Source organism: Australozyma saopauloensis, chromosome 2 (genome assembly GCF_035610405.1).
Source record: "Australozyma saopauloensis chromosome 2, complete sequence".
Classification (NCBI taxonomy): Eukaryota; Fungi; Ascomycota; class Pichiomycetes; order Serinales; family Metschnikowiaceae; genus Australozyma; species Australozyma saopauloensis.
In genome coordinates, this window is record NC_086132.1 from 1188085 (window position 1) to 1210411 (window position 22327).

General features: G+C 44.5%; 11 protein-coding genes across 11 annotated transcripts; 6 read left to right on the top strand and 5 right to left on the bottom strand.

The window, feature by feature from the left end:
• Positions 1-7: 7 nt before the first annotated feature.
• Positions 8-919, bottom strand: PUMCH_001736 (uncharacterized protein; the record flags this gene model as incomplete). Its single annotated transcript, XM_063020775.1, has 1 exon — positions 8-919. One exon carries the CDS (start codon positions 917-919, stop codon positions 8-10), a length of 912 nt encoding a protein of 303 aa, XP_062876845.1.
• Positions 920-1345: 426 nt separating this feature from the next.
• On the top strand, positions 1346-3139 carry PUMCH_001737 (uncharacterized protein; the record flags this gene model as incomplete). The annotated part of the gene is made up of 1 exon (XM_063020776.1): positions 1346-3139. One exon carries the CDS (start codon positions 1346-1348, stop codon positions 3137-3139), a length of 1794 nt encoding a protein of 597 aa, XP_062876846.1.
• A 286-nt stretch (positions 3140-3425) lies between these two features.
• Positions 3426-4004, bottom strand: PUMCH_001738 (uncharacterized protein; the record flags this gene model as incomplete). Its single annotated transcript, XM_063020777.1, has 1 exon — positions 3426-4004. The coding sequence occupies one exon, from the start codon at positions 4002-4004 to the stop codon at positions 3426-3428; it is 579 nt and encodes a 192-aa protein (XP_062876847.1).
• A 1067-nt stretch (positions 4005-5071) lies between these two features.
• On the bottom strand, positions 5072-7894 carry PUMCH_001739 (uncharacterized protein; the record flags this gene model as incomplete). Its single annotated transcript, XM_063020778.1, has 1 exon — positions 5072-7894. One exon carries the CDS (start codon positions 7892-7894, stop codon positions 5072-5074), a length of 2823 nt encoding a protein of 940 aa, XP_062876848.1.
• A 495-nt stretch (positions 7895-8389) lies between these two features.
• Positions 8390-8896, top strand: PUMCH_001740 (uncharacterized protein; the record flags this gene model as incomplete). Its single annotated transcript, XM_063020779.1, has 1 exon — positions 8390-8896. The coding sequence occupies one exon, from the start codon at positions 8390-8392 to the stop codon at positions 8894-8896; it is 507 nt and encodes a 168-aa protein (XP_062876849.1).
• A 301-nt stretch (positions 8897-9197) lies between these two features.
• Positions 9198-10784, top strand: PUMCH_001741 (uncharacterized protein; the record flags this gene model as incomplete). The annotated part of the gene is made up of 1 exon (XM_063020780.1): positions 9198-10784. One exon carries the CDS (start codon positions 9198-9200, stop codon positions 10782-10784), a length of 1587 nt encoding a protein of 528 aa, XP_062876850.1.
• Positions 10785-10813: 29 nt separating this feature from the next.
• Positions 10814-11686, bottom strand: PUMCH_001742 (uncharacterized protein; the record flags this gene model as incomplete). The annotated part of the gene is made up of 1 exon (XM_063020781.1): positions 10814-11686. The coding sequence occupies one exon, from the start codon at positions 11684-11686 to the stop codon at positions 10814-10816; it is 873 nt and encodes a 290-aa protein (XP_062876851.1).
• A 2326-nt stretch (positions 11687-14012) lies between these two features.
• Positions 14013-15053, top strand: PUMCH_001743 (uncharacterized protein; the record flags this gene model as incomplete). Its single annotated transcript, XM_063020782.1, has 1 exon — positions 14013-15053. One exon carries the CDS (start codon positions 14013-14015, stop codon positions 15051-15053), a length of 1041 nt encoding a protein of 346 aa, XP_062876852.1.
• Positions 15054-15904: 851 nt separating this feature from the next.
• On the top strand, positions 15905-16342 carry PUMCH_001744 (uncharacterized protein; the record flags this gene model as incomplete). Its single annotated transcript, XM_063020783.1, has 1 exon — positions 15905-16342. The coding sequence occupies one exon, from the start codon at positions 15905-15907 to the stop codon at positions 16340-16342; it is 438 nt and encodes a 145-aa protein (XP_062876853.1).
• A 395-nt stretch (positions 16343-16737) lies between these two features.
• PUMCH_001745 (uncharacterized protein) lies at positions 16738-19533 on the top strand (the record flags this gene model as incomplete). The annotated part of the gene is made up of 1 exon (XM_063020784.1): positions 16738-19533. The coding sequence occupies one exon, from the start codon at positions 16738-16740 to the stop codon at positions 19531-19533; it is 2796 nt and encodes a 931-aa protein (XP_062876854.1).
• Positions 19534-19648: 115 nt separating this feature from the next.
• On the bottom strand, positions 19649-21310 carry PUMCH_001746 (uncharacterized protein; the record flags this gene model as incomplete). The annotated part of the gene is made up of 1 exon (XM_063020785.1): positions 19649-21310. The coding sequence occupies one exon, from the start codon at positions 21308-21310 to the stop codon at positions 19649-19651; it is 1662 nt and encodes a 553-aa protein (XP_062876855.1).
• Between the last annotated feature and the right edge of the window lie 1017 nt (positions 21311-22327).

Here is a 22327-nt window from a genome sequence, read left to right on the forward strand (position 1 = left end):
GACCGGCTTACTTGTAGAGGAAGCCCAACCAAGAGGATTTACGGGCTTCGCGCTCCGAAGCAGGCACAAACGCATCGACATGCTTTCTGATACGCTCAGCGCCCTGTGACGCAGTCACCTCACGTCCAATCACATCCACAAAGTTGCCCTCTGCGTCCATGAGGTAGAAAAAGATGGAGTGGTCCACCAAGTAATCCTGACCCGGCTTGACATCTGGTGGCGTGGAGAAATACACACGGAACCTCTTGCAAACGTTCTTGACGGCCTCATAAGTACCGGTCAATCCTACAATGGTGGGGTGGAAGTCTTGCAAGTACTGTTCCACGATCTCGGGGCTGTCTCTAGCAGGATCACAGGTGATGAAGATGGGCTGCAACGTGATGTCGTTTTTCTGCTTTAACTCGTCGAGAATCTCACCCAATTTATCCAACTCGTCAGGACAAACATCGGGACAATGGGTGAAGCCAAAGTAGATGATGGAGAACATCTTCTTGTCGTTCTTCAAGTTCTCCTGGGTAAATGGCTGCGACTTGGTGTCGATCAAACTGAAGGGGCCTCCGATATGGGGCTTTCCCACACCACGCTTACTTTCTGCCTCCTTTTGGAGCCTCAATCTTTCCTTCTCTTGAGTGAACCAATAGGTGAATGCACCACCAACACCCAACAACACGAGAATGGATTTCCAGGACGCAAACTCGATGGAGCCGCTGGACGAGAACTTCTTGTTTTGGTCCTTGGAGCCGCCGATCAGCACTCTGCTGAGCGGTCTTTTCTTGGGCTGTAGGTCATCTTGTTTCGGGCTGTTTTCGGGCTCGGGAGTTTTTTTAGGGGTCTCGTTGAATGCTCTGTATGAGGCGTGGAGAGTTCTGCGCGGTAATAGCGCACAGGCTCTTGTTTGGGCTCTAAGTGCTGAAAGCATGGTGGTTACTAAAGTGGTGTTATACTTTGAGAAATCTGGGGGCTGATAGTAACGGCGAGGAAAAAGAGGATGAAATGGGAGTAAATTTTTTTTAGAAAAGAGGGGCACGAGCTGATGTATTTATACGAATGTTTATTTCTTTTTCTCTTACTTGCTTGGCTGTAAGAATTGCACTTTGTTTTCCAAACCACAGGCAAAGACAAGACATAGTAGAGTGAAAAGTATGTATTTAGAGAATTAATAATTATGATCATACATCGTATGTGTTTGTGAAAGTTTTCCCTTCCAAAAAAATTACGATTTGTTCTGTCAAAACGTACTGGATCTCGCCTATTACCTAAATTTCAGGGTCTTCCTAGTATCTACTCATTACTGTACTCATTACTGTACTCATTACTAGTACTGTTTCTAAGGACTTCTATCATAATGGACAAAATAGAAGCCTTGCTCAATTGGGCCAAAAGCAATGGCGCCGCCATCCCCTCCACAGTAAACTTCGTCCAGCTTGCGCCTGGAAATATCGGCGCCGAGGCAGAATCATCTGGTTCTGTTGCCATCACTGTTCCTGTCAAAACCATCGTCAAACTCTCTGATGCGCTTGAATCTTTTGACTTTGATGCAGCTGCGCTAGTCAAGAAGACCAGAAACATCAACGCTTTTGCAAAACTTTTCTTGGCTCGTGAGCGTGCGCCCGAGTACTTGCACAAGTCGTTTTTTGCAGCCTACATAGATGCTCTTCCCTCGGCCCAGGCCATCAACAGCCCTTATTTGTGGCTGCCAGAAGATCAGAAATTGCTCAGTGGCTCCAATTTGGGCAGCTCGCTCCGTGAAAACCTCTTTGGCTTGGTGGAGGAGTGGTGGTCGGTGATCTCATTGATGCCCGAAGACGCAGCAAAGCCGCAATCGCATTTTATGAACATGAAATTCTACTACGAACACAAATTCTACGAGCCGCAACAGTTGTTCGAGTATCTTTGTGACGACCAGCACGATAACTGGACCTCTTTTCCGGCCTACTTGTGGGCACTGATGATCTATAAGTCTCGCTCGTTTCCATGTAAGCTCCTCGAGGGAAGTTCGGAGGTGGCCGAAATTAATTTCCTCCAGGAGGATGTTGCCATGTTGATCCCAGTCGTTGATCTACTCAACCACAACCCAAAGTCGGATGTTACTTGGAGTGTCAAGGACAACTCGTTTGTCTTCGAAACCTCGAGTCACGCTGGAGGTCAACTCTACAACAATTATGGCCGCAAAGGTAACGAGGAACTCCTTCTTGCATATGGCTTCTGCTTAGCTGATAATGCAGCCGACTCCGTGGCGCTCAAGATTAAGGTTCCTTTGGAGATGTTGCCCGAGCTCGAGGCAAAAGGCGTTGTTCTTCCAAAGATATCTGACTACACAACTTCTGTAGTCAATGATGCAACGGTGACCGAGAAGGTTGGAAAGCTCAGTTTGGAGCTGTATGAACAATACAAGGACGGTCTTGTCTACTTCATCAACAAGGATGTTATTCCAGAATCTCTCATCAGTGTCTTTCAATGGCTAGTGAGAAGTAAATGGGAGACCAAACTCACTCTTCGTATGCAATTGAGTGGCCTCAATCACCTCCGTCAAGCAGTCGACTCCAAAGCGGCCTTGATAAATGTTCCTAACGCTACCGGTTCTGCGAACGCTGAAGCGGTTGCTGTATATCTCACAGGCCAAAAGAACATTCTACGAGCAGCTGTGACCCAAATCAAGCGTTTGGAGAACAACCTTTTATCGGAGCATAAGCCGGAGGTGTTGAGTCTCAAATCTGTTTACAAAAAGGACACCAGATTTGCACAATCCCTATTGGTTACAATGGGTGTAACCAGTTATAATGATATTCTTGAGCAAGAACTCATGGATCAAATTTGGCTCGTATACTTGATCAGATGCTTCAACAAGGATCAATACAAGGATGAAGATCCAAGCGAGCAATACCTTCCTGATTGGATTCACGATTGTTTTGTGCGGATGGACAAGGAAACTGAGGTTAGTGCTCAAGATGTTTTGCAGTTCCGTGAGATTTACGAGAATTTGATTCTTCCGATCAACCAAGCCGTTCCCGAGATCTATAATGTCGGCAAATGGACTGTGCGTGAGCTCGTTGTCAGTACAAAACTTCTCGACACAATCGGTTTTGTTCGGGGCAAGAAGCAAGAATGTCTTTTGGTTGATGACTTTACTGAGCGGTGAAAGGTATGAGATTCTAGCGCAAAGTTGACGTTAACGTTAGGTGATGAACATGCATTCGTATATAAAATGGCAAAGAACTTCTAGTTTTGAGTAAATTCCCAACTGTAATTATTCAATCGGATTGGCAAATTTCAAGTGTTTTATCAGTGCAACAAAAGAGAATACTCTCATACTCAGCACTCTTTCGCGTCTACAAGTACAGATGGACTTCCATCAAGTCTACAAATCACAAAAACCATGCCTAAATTTGTATACACGGCACTGTCCAGGCCGAACAACATCCAAACTAGTCCTCCTTAATACCACCAGCACCGGCAGTCTCGGCAGCCTCCACAGAAGCCTTATCGGTCTTGACCTCGCCAGCACCACCAGTGAAAGCCAGCAAAAAGCCAGGGGCAGCCTTGAAAGGTCTCTTCAACTCACCAGCAGCAGGTTGGCCCCAGAAGTGAATCTTTACAATGTTGGTCTCCAATGCAGACTTGACGGAAGACACAGACTGCATCACCAATGGGTTGGTGTACTTCATGTACAAGTGCATGAAGCCCATCATGGCCAAACTAGTGAAGATACTCTTGATCTGAGAGTCAATCTGCTTCAAGTCGTACTCCTTGACGGTGGTCACCACAGCCTTGGCCTCGGATTGGCCCGACATGGGGTTGGCTGGCTCCACGTACTTGATGGTGGTCAAGTCGTTCTTCTTGTTGATTTGGTACTTGACGTACATACACACAGCGAACGAGATCAACTGACAAGCAGCATAGCCCACACGGACGTAGAACAAGATATCTGGATCCTCGAGATCCAAACGACGCAGGACCTGCATCATGATTAACATGAGTCCCAAGTTGGTGACGGCTGGATTCATGGTGGAAGTTGTTGATGTGAAATGTAGTATATTCGTTGTGGAGAGGCGCCTGAAATTTCGCGGAGCATAATCTGGCGGGTTACCCGGTCGGGTGCAGTAGAAGGTTCTAGTGGGCTGGGTGGACGCGATAAGAACAGGTGTTAAGTGGCGGGGGGTGGGTCATTTTGGGAGCAGATTATTTTTTTTATTCATTTTTATTATTTGGGTTGTTTGCTTAATTTTCTGTGTTTTTTTTTTTTGTTTTGGTGGTATGTATGGGGCTGTGCATTGTACTGTTCTGACTGTTGTCTGGGGCCATAGGACTCGCTGGACCAAATCTCCAGTGCCTGCTGTTATCTCCGGGGCCACTCGGTAGGCAGTGCGGTAGGAGATAAGGGGAATATGTTTGATGGAGTGTTACGTGTGTTTTTATTCTATTATTTTACATTTTATTATTTTGGATATTCGAGTTTGTTTCTATTTGTTTCTGTTTCTCACTGTTTGTTTGTTGATGCTTTTGAGTCGCTTATTCTCTTGTTCTGTGGTAGTTTCTTTGTATTACAGTAGGAGGTCACAGTACTCAAAGTGATCTTTGTGATTTCGAAAATGTGAAATGTTTAGAAGATTAGGTGGATATCGCTCAGTATTGGCGCAGTGCTAGAAACCGCTGGCTATTTCTTGATTCCAAGCAGCACCTCGAATCTTGAGAGCACCCAAACCTAAGGACACAGAGCACTTGTGGTTCGAAGATCTGGAAAGACTAATTTTAGCAAAGCTTCATCGAATACATTATATTGTTTCGAAATAGATATCATTTGTATTTTGAAAGGGTGTTCCAGAGTTTCAATTACAATCAATCTCAAAATCGAATCATTTGCCAACATTCAAAAGTAGTCATCGTGAAGCACTAAAACAGTTCCTCCTTCCCGAATCAAAAGTATTTATGGGAGCAAATTTTCTACATGAATGTGAAAGCACCTCCAGTTTTTCGGAACCCCGAATATTCAAAATCAAACAACGTTTCAAACCGTAAAATGTGTTATGTGATAACTATCTATAGCCATTTTTTTGTATTCTCAGAAGATTCTCTAATCCTCTTCCGGACGAATGTCTCCAAACTCCCAACATCCCAATCTGCTTCTTCTGGCCTCCTCCTCTGTCTGCAACAACTTGGCAGTCTCTGCGCCACTTGCCTTTTGGTCAACAATTCCAAAGCCCAAAGAAACAATCTCGTTGTTAATCGTGTAATCGGCATCAACCAAGGACTTCTCTGAATCGTACAAAACAGCATCATACTCAACACCGCTGCTAGATGGATATCCACTGAGAACCAATTTACGATCGAAAGTTAAGTCTTCCAAGATTTCCAAAGCCTCGCTCAAGTAGTCCGATGGAACGGTAGGTGGCAACTTGATAGCCTTCAATCTGAATGAGTGAGCAAATGATGGAATGGTAGTGACGGAGAACTTCTGTGGCAAAACCCGGAGCTCGCTCAAAGTCACCCTATCGACATTTCCAAAATCAACATGCTTCACATAGTATCTTCCGGTATTTCTGTCAAAGTTCTGTACTCTGGCACGGTAGAATTTACCAGACTCGCCATATTTAGCTGAGACATACTCTCCCTTCTTGGGACCCTTAGTCAATTTGATAGGCAAGTCAACGGAAGAAGTACTAGCACTTGGATTTTGGGCATGGAATGCATTAAAATCTTGCTTGAACTTAGCAAATTTGGAAGATGTCTGAGCATCAGCCATATGGAATGAGAAAATACCCTCATTGTCGATATCAACAACCTCGATATCAAAGAACTTAGGCTTGACATTTTCCAAGTTGAGTTGGTTCAATTTTTCAGCGGCATCAGCAGCAGCTTTCAGCTCTGCTTGAGCATCATAGTTCTTCCAGATACCTCTTTTGGCAGCCTTGGCGGACGCTTCAGCACTCTCGAAATCTGCTCCAAAAGAGTTCGAAGAAACAGCAATTTCATGCACGGAAGCCAATCCAGCACTCAAGAGCTCCTCTTGGACTGGCTTGGTGGCTTGCGCGTTTGCAAACAAATTTCCAATAAAACCACCAACCTTATCGGTGTCATAAACCTCAAACTCAGCATTTCTCTGCAAATACTTTTTGTTCATGTAATCAAGACCCTCAGCTCCGGTTTCGCTGCCTCTGTCGTTGGACAAGCCACCCAAGACCAAAGTCAACTTAGTAGATTCCTTTGGATTATACAAACGAACTCTGTTAGCAGAAGGAATGTATTCCACGTAGTAACCAGAAATTCTACCCTTTTTGCTGAACCCAGAGAAAAACGTCTTGGCCTTTGTTGCGTTCTCAGAGGCATTGACTACTCTGGTTCCGATAGTCAAGATCTTAGAGATATCACCATTGAAAAAGATTCCTTTTTTTCCAAGCTTTTTCTGCTCTTCTTCAATCTCGATCAATCTATCCCAGTTCATGGATCTCTCACCAGCTGTCTGCTTGTTGTGTCTGATGACAGAAGCGAAACCATTCGAAACAATAGATTCCGAAACATCTTTGTTGTTGATTTTAAGACTGACCAAAAACCTTTCATCGAGGTTCAAGTCCTTATTGGCAGCTCTGAAGCCATCGATGTACATCGAGGCAGTTTTGCCGATCATAAGATGTCTCGAATACTCTCTAGCCATTTGAACGAGTGCCTGTTGGTCGTTCGAGTTCGTAGTAACGGTAGTGTCATTTGGTCTTGGGCCTCTGAGAGAAGACAACTGAACAGTAATCTCCTCACCGGAAGGCAAACGAACATTGACCAGGTCCACGTTTATAACTTTAGAGACAACAACACCATCGACTGTCAAACCAGGACGCAAGTTTTTGGCGGAAACACCACCTGTGGCTGCTCCACTTGTAGAGGTGGACACTGGTTTAGCTGTAATGGATGCATAGATGCCTTTTCCAAGTGCCTTAGCAGTCTGCTCGGCTTTTCTGTAGCCGCTCATGACAGACGAGCCAATCAAAGAAGATTGCCAGTCCACGATTTCAGCAAAGCCATTTTCAAGAAGCTTTTCATGAATGCTGTTTCCAGAGGGATGCTCGACCTGGACCAAAGGCACGCCGTTGTTGCTCTCGCCCACAATGACAGCCGTCAAGGCAGCCTTGGTGGTCAAAAGGTGATCTTCAACATACTGCTTAGCCTGGTGAGCCACCTTGACAACGGACGATTCCAGGTCATCGGTTCTAGGAGCCTTCAAACCCGCCAAGATCAAAGGTTGCAGGACGTGGTGAGCGGCGTCGACCAAAATACGGCCTACAATACGATCACCACTGATTACTTTCTCTACGATGAGGCTCAATGGCTTCTGTTTAGAGGCATCTCTCACAGACTCGTCCAAAGGAACGATCTGAGGCTCCGCGAACGAAGCGGCCCACACTCCGAGGCCGTTTTTCTGCGCTGTTTGCTCCAAATCTCTCAATTTCTGCACAAACGTGTCTTCGTCGTCGGAGTCGGTTTTGATGTTGTCCTTAAGTTTGACCCAACCCTTTTGGACCATCAACTCGATCAACGAATTGAAGATGGGAGCCTGGACATCACCGAACTCTTTGCCCGTCGTTGGAAGCTGGAACAAAACCTTGAATTTGACGACCTTTCCAATCACCAATTGGCGCAAAAACTCGCGGGCCTCGTACGAATCACCTCTCACGTACTGAAGCGTAAGGACTCTTTCAGGAACAGGCACCTGCGTAGACGAGGGGGGCACCAACACCAAGGTGTCGCCACTCAAAACGTTTTTAACTTTTCCCGAAAAAACTTTGGACATTATGGGGGCTTTGTATAATTTTGTGTGTGGGTTATGAGGGGTGGGATTGAGGATTGGTGAAAAATCGGTGGTCCTGAAGATAAGGGCGAGGTGGTCAGTAGGAATCGTGGGGAACATGTAATCGCATTGGGGTTGAAATTTGGGGAAATTTATAAATTTGAGGAAATTTCGTTATTCTGTTCGTGATTTGAATTTCGTTATAAAATTATCAAAGTGGATATCTGATCTCCAGATCTGTATAGCCTGGAGGTATTACAGTAGACCAGGCAAAGCAGAAGATCGAAGAAACACAGTACAGATGGGAGCTGTCGATGGATGCAGGCGTTCCAGAATTTGCAATATAAATATAGACACAATTTCCCTCGATTTGTTCTCCTTCTTTTTTTTCTCAACCCCTCTTTTCTTCTGTTCCCTTGCCTCTGGCTTATCCGAAGATCGTCTGGCTATATGCACTTGACACATAATCACTCGCAAGACCTCCCCAACCTACTACATTTCAACACCCAACACCTTTCTAGGCTAGATCATTAGACCAGAAAACTATAAATAAGACCAGTTTTGCCATTACCGACTCAGTAAAATCATCCACTTTATTCTAATTCTCCAGATAGAATGAAACCGCGATCCACTGCTCAGAAGAGACTCTTGAAAGAATACCAACAGCTAGCACGAGATCTGCCGCCCGGAATCGTGGCCGGCCCTATTTCCGACGACAACTTGTTCGAATGGGACTGCTTGTTGGAGGGTCCCGAAGATACACCCTACGAGAACGGAGTGTTTCGTGCCGTGTTGAAGTTCCCCACTGACTACCCACTAAGTCCTCCGCTGCTCACCTTCGATCCACCCTTGCTTCACCCAAACATTTATGAGGACGGCACGGTCTGTATAAGTATATTGCATCCGCCGGGCGAGGATCCGAACCAGTACGAACGTCCTGAGGAGAGATGGTCTCCAATCCAGAGCGTGGAGAAGATCTTGTTGAGTGTGGTTTCAATGCTTGCTGAGCCCAATCCCGAGAGCGGTGCCAACATTGATGCGTGTAAGTTATGGCGTGACGATAGGGACGCATTCTGTAGACAAGTACGGGTCCAAGCCTTGAAGGCCTTGGGCTTGCTTTGACGATATTAGACGACTGACCAACTTCTATTCCCTCAATCGAGAATTTGGCTGCTGCTATCCTATTTCGGAATCTCCCCACGGTTCAGGCATGACGGAGTTCTGTTTCGATCGACGGTCCATTAGACACTTTCTTAGGAACCAATTCTCTCCCTAGCAATTTTCAAATGAAACAACATAAATTTGAACTAAAAATTCTAATTCTGTAATTCCCGTCTTCTTCGTACTTTGTTTGCTCCCACGAAATAGTCTATTTTCAAGTCCATCTCCTCTACTCACATCTGTGCCACTACTTCTTTCTCGAATGGCCCACAAAGTCAAAGTCTGTGTGATAGGAGCAGGCGTATCGGGCCTCAAGGCGGCACATACTCTTGTCAGCAGTAGAAATACCCCGTTTTCTGCCGAAGACGTGCTCATTTTGGAAGCACAAGATAGAATCGGAGGTAGAATCAAAACAGATAAGACTCTGTCGAAATGCAATGCCTCCTATGATTTGGGCGCTTCTTGGTTTCATGATGTTTTGACAAATTCGGTGCTTCGAGACAGTATGGCCATGGGATTATTCGATCCCAGCCGTGATGGATACTTCGATGATAAACCTACAGCATATCACGTTCTCGAAAAACTAGGGAAACTCGAAATTTACGATTTGAAGTTGAAGCAAGTCATGGATGATATTGAATCATTCATTGAGCTCTACTATGCTAGATTGGACGCTGTAGACATGTCCCTTAAAAGCATCGTAGAAGTCTACATGAAGACGCAAGATAAACTATTGACTGGTGAACAAAAGGAGTACTGTGGCCGTATGATGCGGTACATGGAGCTCTGGTATGGAATTGACTACGAGAAAATTAGCGGCAAGTATGCTGTTATGAGGCACCAGGGCCGTAATCTATTCAACAAGAAGGGTTACTCGTATTTGATAGATCACTTAGCTAGGCCTCTTCATAGCCGGATTATGAAATCGAAGCCAGTGAAGTGTATCAGGCGAAAAAGCGGGAAGCGTGATAGCTTTCATACTGTCATAACTACCGATGGAACTCAGATCGAAGCGGATTACTTGGTGGTGACCGTACCTCACTCAATATTAGTCCTCGAAGAATCTCATGAATACAGTCTTGTTTGGCAACCTCCTCTTCCAAAGCACATGACCGAAAGCTTTCAGTCCATTCACTTCGGTGCTCTCGGCAAGGTAATCATTGAATTCGACCAAGTATGGTGGGATATGAATGAAGAACGCTTTACGGTTCTAGCTCACGACCGTTCTGAAGGCTTTAACAATTATCACATAGATGATCTCAAGCCACAGCCATTCGAATACCCTATTTATGTGGTGAATCATGCCAAAATCCATCCTGGTTCAAATAGTTTGATTGTTCTTACTCAATCTCCAGTGACTGAATACTTAGAACAAAACCCGCACGAAGCATGGAATTATCTACAGCCACTATTGCAAACTATTCACGTTGATTCACGGCCCACCCAAGATGGCATGGCAGTTTTTCTGATTGAACACAACATTGAACCACTCAATGTGATCGTCACAGACTGGACACAGAATCCCTATATCCGTGGCTCTTACTGTGCTTTGCACGTAGATGACGATCCCATAGATGAGCTTATCCAGCTCTCTGGTGAACACGATGTGTGTGGTTTGGGAGCTGGTTCCACAATCCGTTTTGCTGGTGAACACACCGCCGCTGATGGTGCCGGTTGTGTTCATGGAGCCTATGACAGCGGCACTCGCGCAGCTAATTGGATCTTGCAGCATGAGACCTCCACCGCCACTACTGTTAATTCTAGCCATTTTCCTGGAAATAGTCCCACTGAAGATACTACAAGTGGTTCAGGTAATATGGGAGATTTGCTCAAATCCGCCTTTTATTAATACGCATACGTTATAGAAACAACTCATATCTAGTCGTCGAAATCGTTCCACTTAGGGTTGACAACTCTCTTGATGCCCTCTTTCTTGTGTAGGTTGTTGATGGTCTCGAAATCTTCGTCGCTCAAGACAACAGTCTTCAAGTTGGAGATGATTCTGTGCTCAGTGACAGATTTAGGCAACACGATAGTACCCCTCTGGACGGCCCAAGAGACCAAGATCTGACCTGGGTCGGCGTGGTACTTCTCGGCAACGGTCTTGATGGTCTCATTGTCAATCAAGTTGGCTTGAGACGAACCCAATGGACAGTAGGCCTCGACCTGGATGTCGTTCTCCTTGAGCCATGCAATGAACTCGTCTTGAGGCAACAATGGGTGCAACTCGATCTGGTTGACGACAGGCTTGACAGTGACCTCTGGATCAGCCAAAAGTCTCTCCATCTTCTTCTTGGTGAAGTTCGACACACCAATCGACTTGACCTTTCCGGTCTTCAACAACTTCTGCATCTCCTTGTAGACGTCGACGAAGTCGCATGGAATACGCTCTTGGGTTTCCTGGTTGACAGCGTATGGCCAGTGCATCAAGTACAAGTCCACATAGTCGACCTTCAATTTTTTCAAAGACTCCTCGAATGCCTCCTGGACGTTGAAAAAGTCTGTCACGGCCAACTTGGTGGTAAGATAAATCTCCTCTCTTGGAATTCCAGACTCGATGATACCCTCTCCGACCTCAGCTTCGTTCTTGTACAAAGCTGCTGTGTCAATGTGTCTGTAGTGGTTTTGAAGAGCAACCTTTACGGCCTCTTTGGCTTCACCAGTGGATGCTTGCCAAGTACCAAGAGCGACAGCTGGAATTGTAGTTTTGTTGTTCAAAGTGACTGTGTTGGTGTCAACGGTCAAAGACATTGCGATGTGTAAGTAATTTAGTTGTGTTGAGTTAAGTAGCTAGTCGATGCTAGTTGAAAAAATATGTAATGTTGAGGAAACGAGGGTGGGAATATGAATGGCTTTATATACTTTTTGGGTTACTAATCGCGCACAGTTGCTGCAACATTTCATAGATCTGTGTACACCTGGATCAGGGTGCCAAATTGTCCAACGGCTGATATCAGCAGAGGTAAAAATCGTACAGAGAACGACATTCGGATTCGGATTTATAAGAATTTCAATCATATATTCAATTGAGTACATTGACACAGTTCAATCGAACGTAATCTTTGCAACTTGAATCCCATGGCCAGTTTATCCGAAGGACGTTATCGCACAATATGCCACACGTTTCATTCCTGCGTCATCTCACATATGGGTCGGTAGTGCCGCATAGAGGTGAGACACGGAACTCCAAAAAGCAAGCAAACATATTGAGGTGACACTTTTGTCTACGTGTTAATGTGCCTCTAGGACAATTTCTTTAGAATTCCCTTTTCATGAGAACTGCTCCCTGTTGTGAAGCTATTGTGAACCTGAAATTGTGGCATTGGTATGGGATGCTCCTAATGAGGTAACCCTTCCGAGTTTTTTCATTTGTGTGCACTCCTCTACGAAGGTAACTTGAGTTTATGCTTAAACTCGGAAAAACTGCCCAGTTGCAAGGAACAATTGATTCTATACTTACTAAGCATTGGATTTGTTGTTGTTTTTGTAACGGGACGTATCGTGTTAAAGAGAGGTATTGCGTCATTCTCCACAAAAGAGTTCTAAGCAATTCTGAGTGAAGCTAATCTGTACTGGGTGCTGTCTTTTCCGTTCAGTCGTTATCTGGTAGAGAGCGATTTCTTATCACTTGCGCCCAAACTCTGTCTCAGATCTTATGTTCTGTTGCAAATACATTGTAAGGTCAAATTGCATACTATTGTTCGGTTAAACCAATGATTGAGTCATTGAAAATTGTTTCAAGGTTTCCATGTCTTGAGATAGCGCAATGATACAAAGTTCTCTTACTGGTCATGCCAGTGCATGAGAATGGCCTTTATGAAGCTTGATCATTGAAAGGTGTTTCTCAAAAATTTAGCGAAGAAGTGCATGAATTTTTGACTTACATGACCGTCGCAAGTAGCTTCTGAGAAAAGCTGATTGAGGTTGCATAGCTTTCTACAATTCGGCGCTCTAAAACTTACCTTCCTTTGACCTTGCACAAAGCTAATAGTGCGAACCCTGATTCGGTGGTGTATCCTCGATTATTTTCACGTCATTCAATCGTTCATCTTAAGAAAAAAACATTCAATAGAAATATACCTAATTCTGCCTGAGCTGATATTCTTTGACTTGTCCTTCTCAACTATGCAATGTAAAAAGAAGAAAATCAATTTCTTGTTGTCGAATAAATGATTCCAAGTTCCACTTCGGATAACCCCGAATTCTTTCCATATTGGGATTTCGGAATTCGTCCAGAGAGCATAGCTCAGAAATCTACCAAATTTTTAATACGCAGCTATATTCTCACCATTACTCCAAACTATGATGAATTGTTCTTCTCATTTCTATCCATCTATGATCAGTACTAAGCTAGTTTCATTTGGGTGCAAATCAGAGATAGCAAACTGCAACCCCTGCACACAGATGTTTCATCGTGGAATGTTCTTGCAGGATCAAGTGGAGTCGGCTTCGGCACAATAACGTTTTGCACCCTCGGCTATTGATGGCGGCAGCGTACTCCATATCGTAGCCGGCAAAGCCCAAAATAGGTTTTATCATTTCAATCAATGAACTCAATCTTTCATTCAAAAGAATTTGCAAACTTGTCCCATTATAACCTGCCTATGAGCTCATTAACTGTGGTGAGCACACTATAATTATGTAACCAGAGTTATGCGCACCACCTAGTATTTGTAAGACCAAAGATAAACTAAAAAGGAATCTGACACACAGAATTCCCGGTTCTAATTTCGCAATCTCTGAGCTCACCTCTGCATTTCTAATCATGCGGCGGTATTTTCCCTTTTTGTTAGTAAGCCAACTGGTGGACTTCATTTTCCATCAATGTGCACCCCCCTCTCTGTTAAGGTATATAAGCGCACTTAATCCCACGGCTCGATTACAAACCTAACAATATCAACTCAATTGACATTTTCTGGAAAGTTTAAAGTTTCTCTTATACAAGAAAAGTCTTCAATTGATTCAACAGAATATATCAAGACACTTTAGTCCCAACATTCCTCTGAATTCACAGAAAGCAATACTACCTTTCTAATTCGCAACCTTATAACATTCCATCTCCATCTCGAATTAAACAATGGTCGCCATTCACCTCGAAAACCCACCTAAAAAGGACGTCAACTTGAACTGGGAAGAACCCACTTCCACTTTCAGTTTGAGGGAAATTGAGAGCAAGTCCTTGAAGGAAGGCGAGCTTCGCGTTAAATTGAACTATCTCTCTAATGACCCTACTCAGCGTACTTGGATGGCTGCAAACCAAAAGGAGTCCAGACAATATATCGCTCCTATCCTTAAGGGCGATATTATTCGTTCCATTGGCCTCGGTGAGGTTCTCGAATCTCGCTCTGACAAGTATGCCAAAGGCGATGTAGTTGTGGGCCTCATGGGTTGGGCTAGCGAGATTATTGTTTCGGAGGCTGCCATTTCCGCTAAGGTCGATAAGAGCTTGGCTCCTGAATTGTATTTGTCCTCTCTTGGTATGACTGGTTTGACTGCCTACTTCGGTTTGAAGAACGTTGGTCAGATTAAGGAAGGCCAGACCGTCTTAATCTCTGCTGCTTCTGGTGCAACAGGTTCCATGGCTGTTCAACTTGCTAAGCATCTTTTCAAGGCCTCTAAAGTCATTGGTATTGCCGGTTCCGCCGAAAAGGTCGAGTGGGTCAAGTCTTTGGGTGCTGACTACTGCGCTAACTACAGAGAGCCAGACTATTTGAAGAAGTTGGACGAGTACATCGGCGAAGACTATGTGGACATTTACTTCGACAATGTCGGTGGCGAGCAATTGGACTTTGGTTTGACTCACGTCAAGAGATACGGTCGTATTGTGGCCTGTGGTGCTATCGCCGGCTACAACGATAACTCCAAGTTGATTGTCAAAGCTTGGCCTGAAATTATCATGAACAGACTCAATGTGCAAGGTTTCATTGTCTTTGACTTCGCCAATGAGTTTCCACAGGCTATCGGTGAGCTCAGCGCTGCAGTCAAGAATGGTCTGGTGAAGGCTTCTGAGGGTGCAACTGTCATTGATATTCATGGTGACTGGAAGGCAGTGCCAAAGACTTGGTTCAAGTTGTTCACTGACGAGAAGCCAAAGGGAAAGTTGGTCACCAAGTTGTAAGTGTTTTGTATTGGGTTTGATGATTTATGTATTTCTATAAGAGAAATCAATGTATATTTTGGTTATAACGAGGAATTTTTGAAATATCTTAGAGTTTTATAAAGCTGCAGAAAAATCTGAGGTCGAATAGATTGTGACTGGCAATAGCATTTTGGCAATTGAATTAGATCCAAGACTTCTTAAATTCAGTTGCAGTTCGAAAGCCGTGAAGTGTTCTGGATTCTAGAGTCAGCAGTTTGTCTATCAGTAGATCTTAAGCAATGAAATATTCTAACATCTGATTTGTCAGTGATCCGTTTCTTTTTCACTGCCCCCGACGTTCAAAATAACGGCGACTATAGCTAGTATGCGTAGAGTGTTTGATAGTGGCGCCCTTTGATTTCTTTTATTTATTTCAATCTCTTCAAATTAATGTTGCAAGAACTGTCATTCATGCTCTAGAGTTTTTCACGTCAAATGAGAAAGTCGCAATACCAAAGGAAAACTACAATTTCCATGAGAAGTCTTGACTGAAGCAGCCTGAGTCTTGATTATGTGCAAATGAGATACAATTAGAGTTCAAAAATGGGAGCAAAAAAAAATATATGTCATCACGACTGAATCACTTTCCCTGATTCTCAACATTCTTTGTTTTCGAGAGCAGAGTCAGTCAAGCACCCCTGCAAAGCTCGTACTCTCTCCCCCAAACCAAGTTCAAAAATTATTCACAATCACTCGAAAAGAGTTAAAAATTCCTAGAAAATAACATTCACAAAAGTGGAACTCATCATTTTCCCCACGATTGCCTCGATGGACTAGATGGATATAAATCCTCACTTGCAGGATCGAAGCTTCCATTGACTACCACCATCATGGCTACTCAATTCGACGCAGAAAACGCCGACAACCTCGAGGACATCGAGAAGCAATTCGCCGTCAAGGCCGTTGTGCAGGCTGAAACATACTGGAACTTGATCTCCAAGGTCAAGGCCTCTTCCTTCAAGTTGACCGTGCACGATGACGACATCTACGAAGCTTTGTTGGAAGACTTCCCAGAGTTCAAGGAGAAGGAGAAGGTTGCTGTTATCAACGAGGACGAGATGAAGTCTGCAGCTGGTAAGGCCCGCTGGAGAGCCTTCTGTGAGAAGTTCAAGGAGATCGATGACTACAACTTTGGTACTTTGTTGAGAACCAGAGCTGACGGCGAGTACTCCGAGGAAAACACTATCTTTGCTGTGCGTATCCAGTTCTACGCCATCGAGATTGCTAGAAATAGACATGGCTTGAACGACTGGGCCTCTGGAAACTAGGCGGTTGCATTCTCATCGGTATATAGAAAAGACAATTGTGTTTGGGCGGTGTAGATTTGAATGAGTGGACTCATGATATTCTTCTGAGAAGACAGTGTGCTTTATTTCATTGAAATATCTTTTTCTCTCCTTGTATTTTAATCTATTGAGTTCATCTGTACTTTAATGAACGAGTTGCTCTCCGCCAGTGCCAAATCACTACAGGACCATCCATAAAAATAAGTATTCAACATGAAACCACATACTCTCGTATCTACAAATTGAAAAATACATTAATTAATATAATCAACATCTCTCTTCTGAATCAAAGGCTCTTCCCACAAGGTTATCATCACGTGACTCTCCATATATGCGATGAGCATCTCAACTCTCCATACTCAGATCCAAGAACCAAAATGGCCAAAAAGAAGCAGCAAAGATCCCAGAAACGGAGATCCGAAAGAAAGATTTTGGATGCTTTCCATCTTGCTGAACGTGGCCAAAATGGCTCCGACGGCTCTGACTCCGATGGGGAAGAATTGCAAGTCCGTGATGGTATCATGGACGCACGTAAATTCATGAAAAACCAGGATGACGATGAATTTGAAGATGAAGAACTCGATTCAGATGAAGCCCTTGGCTCTGATGACGACTACGATGTCTTGAACTCCAAGTTTTCTCAAACCATTAGAGATAAGAGGAAGAACAAGAACGCCGATGAGAGTGACAGCGAATACGACAGTGTTGATGAGTCTCAGCTCGTGACTTTGTCTGAAGCTTGGGATTTAGACGACAAATATAACTCCGCCAAGAAGGCGAAATCCCTGTCTCAACTGAAATCGCTGGAAGTGGTTCTCAATGATGACTGGGAAAGCGATAGTGCTGAGTCTGACTCTGAGTCTGACTCTGAGGACAACAAAGACCAAAGCGCTGGAGAAGGCTCCGACAGTGAAGACGACAGTGATGGTAGTGATGATGACAGCAGCTCCGAGGAGTCTGAATCTGAGGATGAAGATAAGATGCTTCGAGGCTCGGACGATGAGGATGAGATCGACATGAGCAAGACTCTTTCGACCATTAACTCGCACCTTAAAAAAGATCCAGAGCACAAGCGTCTCATCAATGAAACTGTGAAGGAAAACGAGTATGGTATTCCTACAGGTGGAGTCAAACTTTCATTGGCAGACATGTTAGGCAGCAGTGAAGCTCCTGAAACTACACTCATTAGCAGAGACTTAGCTGATGATCTGAATGCGCTCGCTGTGCCACTCCCGAAGCGTATCCAGGAGAGAAATGACAGAAAAGTTGCTTATGAGATCACCAAAGAGGAGGTCAGCAAGTGGGAAGAGACTGTTAGAACCATTAGAGATGCTGATCAACTTCAGTTCCCAATGGCTCCACCAGCAACTGAAGAGCAGGAAGAAGTTGATGCCGAAAGAGAGTACGACTCTCTTCGTATTGTCCCTGAAAATGATACCAAATCTGATCTCCAGAGTAAAATCGATGCGGTCTTGCGTGCTGGTGCACTTCTTGATGAATCTAAGGAGGCAACTTTTGAACAGATTGCAGCTGCAAAACTCTCAAAAGAGGATATGTTTAAGAGAACTCAGGAACTTAGAAGAATGAGAGAGCTCATGTTCAGGGATGAGCAAAGAGCGAAGAGAATCAAGAAGATTAAGTCGAAGCAATTCCGCAAGATCAGAAAGCGTGAGACTTTGCGTGATGCTGCTCTCGTCGAAGGTTCAGATGCTGAGTCCGATGAGGAGGATCACGATCGTAAACGTGCCGAAGAACGTATGTCCCTTCGTCACAAAACTCAATCCAAATGGGCTAAATCTGTCATTAAATCCGGTATTACCAAGGATGCATCCACCAGAGCTGAATTGGAAGAGATGCTCAGATCCGGTGAGCGTTTGAGATCGAAACAACTCGGCTACAATGATGGTGAGAGAAGCGACGGCAATATTTCCGATGTTGAGAGAGATTATGAAAACGATGATGAAGAAGCTGAAAACCAAGAGAGAGCTAAACTCGGAAAAGGTGTTCTTGCAATGGATTTCATGAAAGCCGCTGAGGAAAGAAAGAGAAAGGAAAACCTCAAGGACATTGAGTTCCTCAAAAACATGAGAGAAAGCAATGGAACTGAAGCATTAGATGAATCATCGAAGAACTCGATTAATCAAACCAAGAACCAAGGAAGAAGAGTCTACACACCATCGGCCAAGATTGCACAGGAAGAAGCTGAGGAAGCTGAGGAGGAAGCACTTCATGATTACAGAGATGATGAGGCACGAAGCTTAGAGAAGCAAATGCGTGGCAGAGATCGCCAGCCCGAGCAGGATACTGATGAGAATGAGCAGCCTCCGGCTAAGAAGCACAAAGTTGTTGAGGAAGAATTTGCTGGATTCGATGATGAAGATTCGGACAAAGAAGCAGACTCCAAGAAGAACTCAAGGGCAAAGAATTCAAAGAATCCTTTGAGCTCTCACAACGATGGAGATTTAGACCCTGAAGAAAATCCTTGGTTGACTGGAATGGGCGAAAGCACTGAAAAATCCAAGAAATATGTCGCTATAACCGAAGACTCTTCACGTTTATCCAAGGCTGCCAATAAAATTCAGAAGGTAGCTAGCAAGAGACAAACAAAGGGCAAGACTCCAGATACATACATTGACTTGAACAATGCAATGAGCATTGCTGGCAATGTGCAGCATAGCGAAGACGAGGACGACGATGAAGAAGGTCCCGAGACTAGAATGTTTCTCCAAAAGAATCTCATTCAGGAAGCATTTGCTGGTGACGATGTGGTTTCTGAGTTCCAAGAAGAAAAGAGAAGAATTGCTGAGGAGGAAGACGACAAAACCGAGGACTTGACGTTGCCTGGTTGGGGTGGTTGGGGTGGTGCTGAGATAACGGCGGCGCCAAAGAAGAAATTTGTGAGAAAGATTGACGGAGTCGTTCAAAAGGACAAGAGAAAGGACAAGAACTTGAAGAATGTGATCATCAACGAGACATTGGGTAAGCACAACTTGAAATACCAATCTTCGAGTGTGCCATATCCTTATGAGTCCAGAGAACAATACGAAAGAGCGCTCAGAATGCCTCTTGGTGAGGAGTGGACTACTAAGGCAACTCATAAGAAGGCTACCCAGCCTCGTGTTGTCGTCAAACAAGGTGTTGTGGTTGACCCATTGAAGGCTCCTTTCAAATAATAGCATATGTACAATAATTAGGACTATAATATAGTGAAGAACTTTACCGAGTTTGTTTTGGATTTTGTGATGTTAAATATTAAGATTCTAATTGTTCTATATGATATGAGAATATTTACTCAATGAGAATACCGTTTCTCTTGGCCCAGTTCTTACCGCTCATGAACACTCCATGTGGGTCCATCTCTTTTCTAACTTCGTTGTAAGCAACCAAGTTTTGTCCAAACCAGTCCTTCATGACGGGATCAAAACCAATCATGGTGTAGAACTTCTTACCACCGAAGCTCAATTGACTCTTGATGTCACTTGGAGTCTCGTGGTCACCGGGAACACCAATGAAATTCTTTGCCCAATGGGGTTTACCACCGGCCTTAGTCATGACATCCTCGAAAATCTGGAACCATTGATGAATGTCAACGTTGAAGCCAAATGGTCTATACATAGTGGCGTTGATGAACATCGTCAATTGATCGTTGGAAATCTTAGATTGGTCTGGCTGGTGCTCTTGGAATGGAGAGTTGTCAAGGAATGGACGGAAGTTGTTTCCAGGAACAGGGCCGGCGCTCAATCTGTCTCTCTTTGCCAACCACTCTTGAGGAGGATGGATACTTTCCTTTCCATCGGCGTCAACGAATGCAGTATCGGAGTTGGTAACATTGGAGCATCTGACCTCAATAGGGGCATGGACGTAGAACTCGCCCTTCTTGGCGGCATCTTGAATGTGATTATTCAAAGTTGTCAATACCTCGGTACCGGTCTTCAAAGGAGCAGACCACTCATCAACAAATTGGGAAAACAAACAGTCCATGTTCAAGCCTTCAACGGAGTTTTGGACAGCAATGTCACCTTCACCCAAAGTCTCTCTCTTACCGTATTGTTGAGCAAACACAAATTTTTCAATCCAAGGAGTGATTCTTGGGGCAATATTTACAGAAACCCACAACAAGGACTCATAGAAGAAACGGCCGAGAGTAGTACCGTACCAGGATGGTCTTGGAGGACTCAACTCATCGTCAGACTTAGAAGCACGCCAAAGAACACAGTTGCCAGAGTAGGGGAACCACCAAATACGGATGAACTCCGACTCGAGCCAAATGTTATCCCATTCGCGCAACAAAGTCGAGAATTTGATGATCTCCTGCTTCGATTTAATGGTGTACATAGGCACAGCTCTCAAAGTCACCTGAGAAATGATACCGATCTTGCCCAAGGACAAGAGCGCAGCACGGAAGAGCTTGGGCTTTTCCACAGACGAACATTCCACAAGCTGGCCCTCGCTGTTGACAATAGTAATGGCTACAACCTGTTGCGAGACAAGTCCATGGTACTGCGAAGAACCGTGGGTACCAGTGGAAATAAGGCCTGCGATGGACTGGTCACTGATGGAGCCCAAGTTCTGAATCGCCAACTTGTGTTCCTTCAAGTAGTCGTTCAACTGGTACACTCTCATACCGGCCTCGACGGTCAAATCCACATACTTGACTTCCTTGCCGCCGGTCTTTGCTGGGCCGTAGAATTCCTCTTTCTTGAGCACACGGTCGAACTTGTCCAAGTTACACAACCAGTCGTTGGTCATGGTCAAGTCCGAGGGCGAGTGGCCCGAGCCGACCGTCATGATGGTCTTCTTGTGGACGCGAGCCTGGTTGACCAATTCCTGGATTTGCGACACATTGGATGGCTGGAAAATGGCCTGTGGCTTACAGTGGAACGTTCCCGCCCACGTTCTGTGGAACACCTTGGCGGTGCGGAACGCATTGAGAGATTCGGGGATTGACATCGTGAACACAATCCTCACTTGTGAAATTGTGCAATTGTGCAATTACGCGGTTGGTCGGGTCTATGGGTGTAGCGCTAGTGTGAAGGCAATACAGCGCGAGAGGGTATCTCTGGAAATTGGTCTGGCAGGTGGCACCACAGAAACGATAGACACCAGGATCACGGTACAAAGCGTGACTGAGTGGGAGCAGAAAAAAAAGAGAACGTTTCTTAATTCTGCAACGAGCGGAAATAGACACTTATATATTGCAGCGGAATGTTCTGAGCGCATCGGAAGATTGCTTGATTGGTCTTGACAGCCGCCAGATTGCTAAAGGAAGGCGCCGATCTCGCTTGGGTTGCACAGAGGAAAGCTGGTGGCTGCGAAATGTCTAGCGAGCAGAGATAGTCTGATGTAGTCATTGAAGGCAGAGGAATAGACAAAATGAGGAAGGAGAATATTTTTTGGGCATGTTTGTGATTCGGCTTCTGCATTATTTGGTTATGTGTTTTGTATTTTTGTACATAGACGTGTTTTGTGGAATGAGTCTTCTTTCAGTTGCTTGGATGTAAATCGGGATCTTCCATTCTTGGTCGAATCCGTGAGGGAATGCAAAAATGGCCATCGGCAGTGGAAGTCAGCCCATTGCCGGTCAACTCACACGACAAATTTTGATCTTATATTGAAACATTTGATCGGGAAAACTATACCGTTTTCTGAATCTTGAAGTTCATGCGAATTATTATTTACTCTTCCCATAGAAATTTCAGGTACATGCCCCTCATGCCCAATTAATGGACGGATTGAACAAATTATATCCTTACATAAGAGCCAAAACGAGATTAAAAGGAAAAAAAGAAAAAAAAGGAAAAGAAATACAGGACCTAAAAAGCAACCACGCAAGAATTTCCATAATAAATCAACAACAACACAAGTATCTTGCAATTGTATCCATTCATCTACTTGGAGCGGTCCCCACGTCTCATCCCCCGTGTGTGCACTCCCTCCGTCCTGGCCCTTGGTGAACTCCATACTATA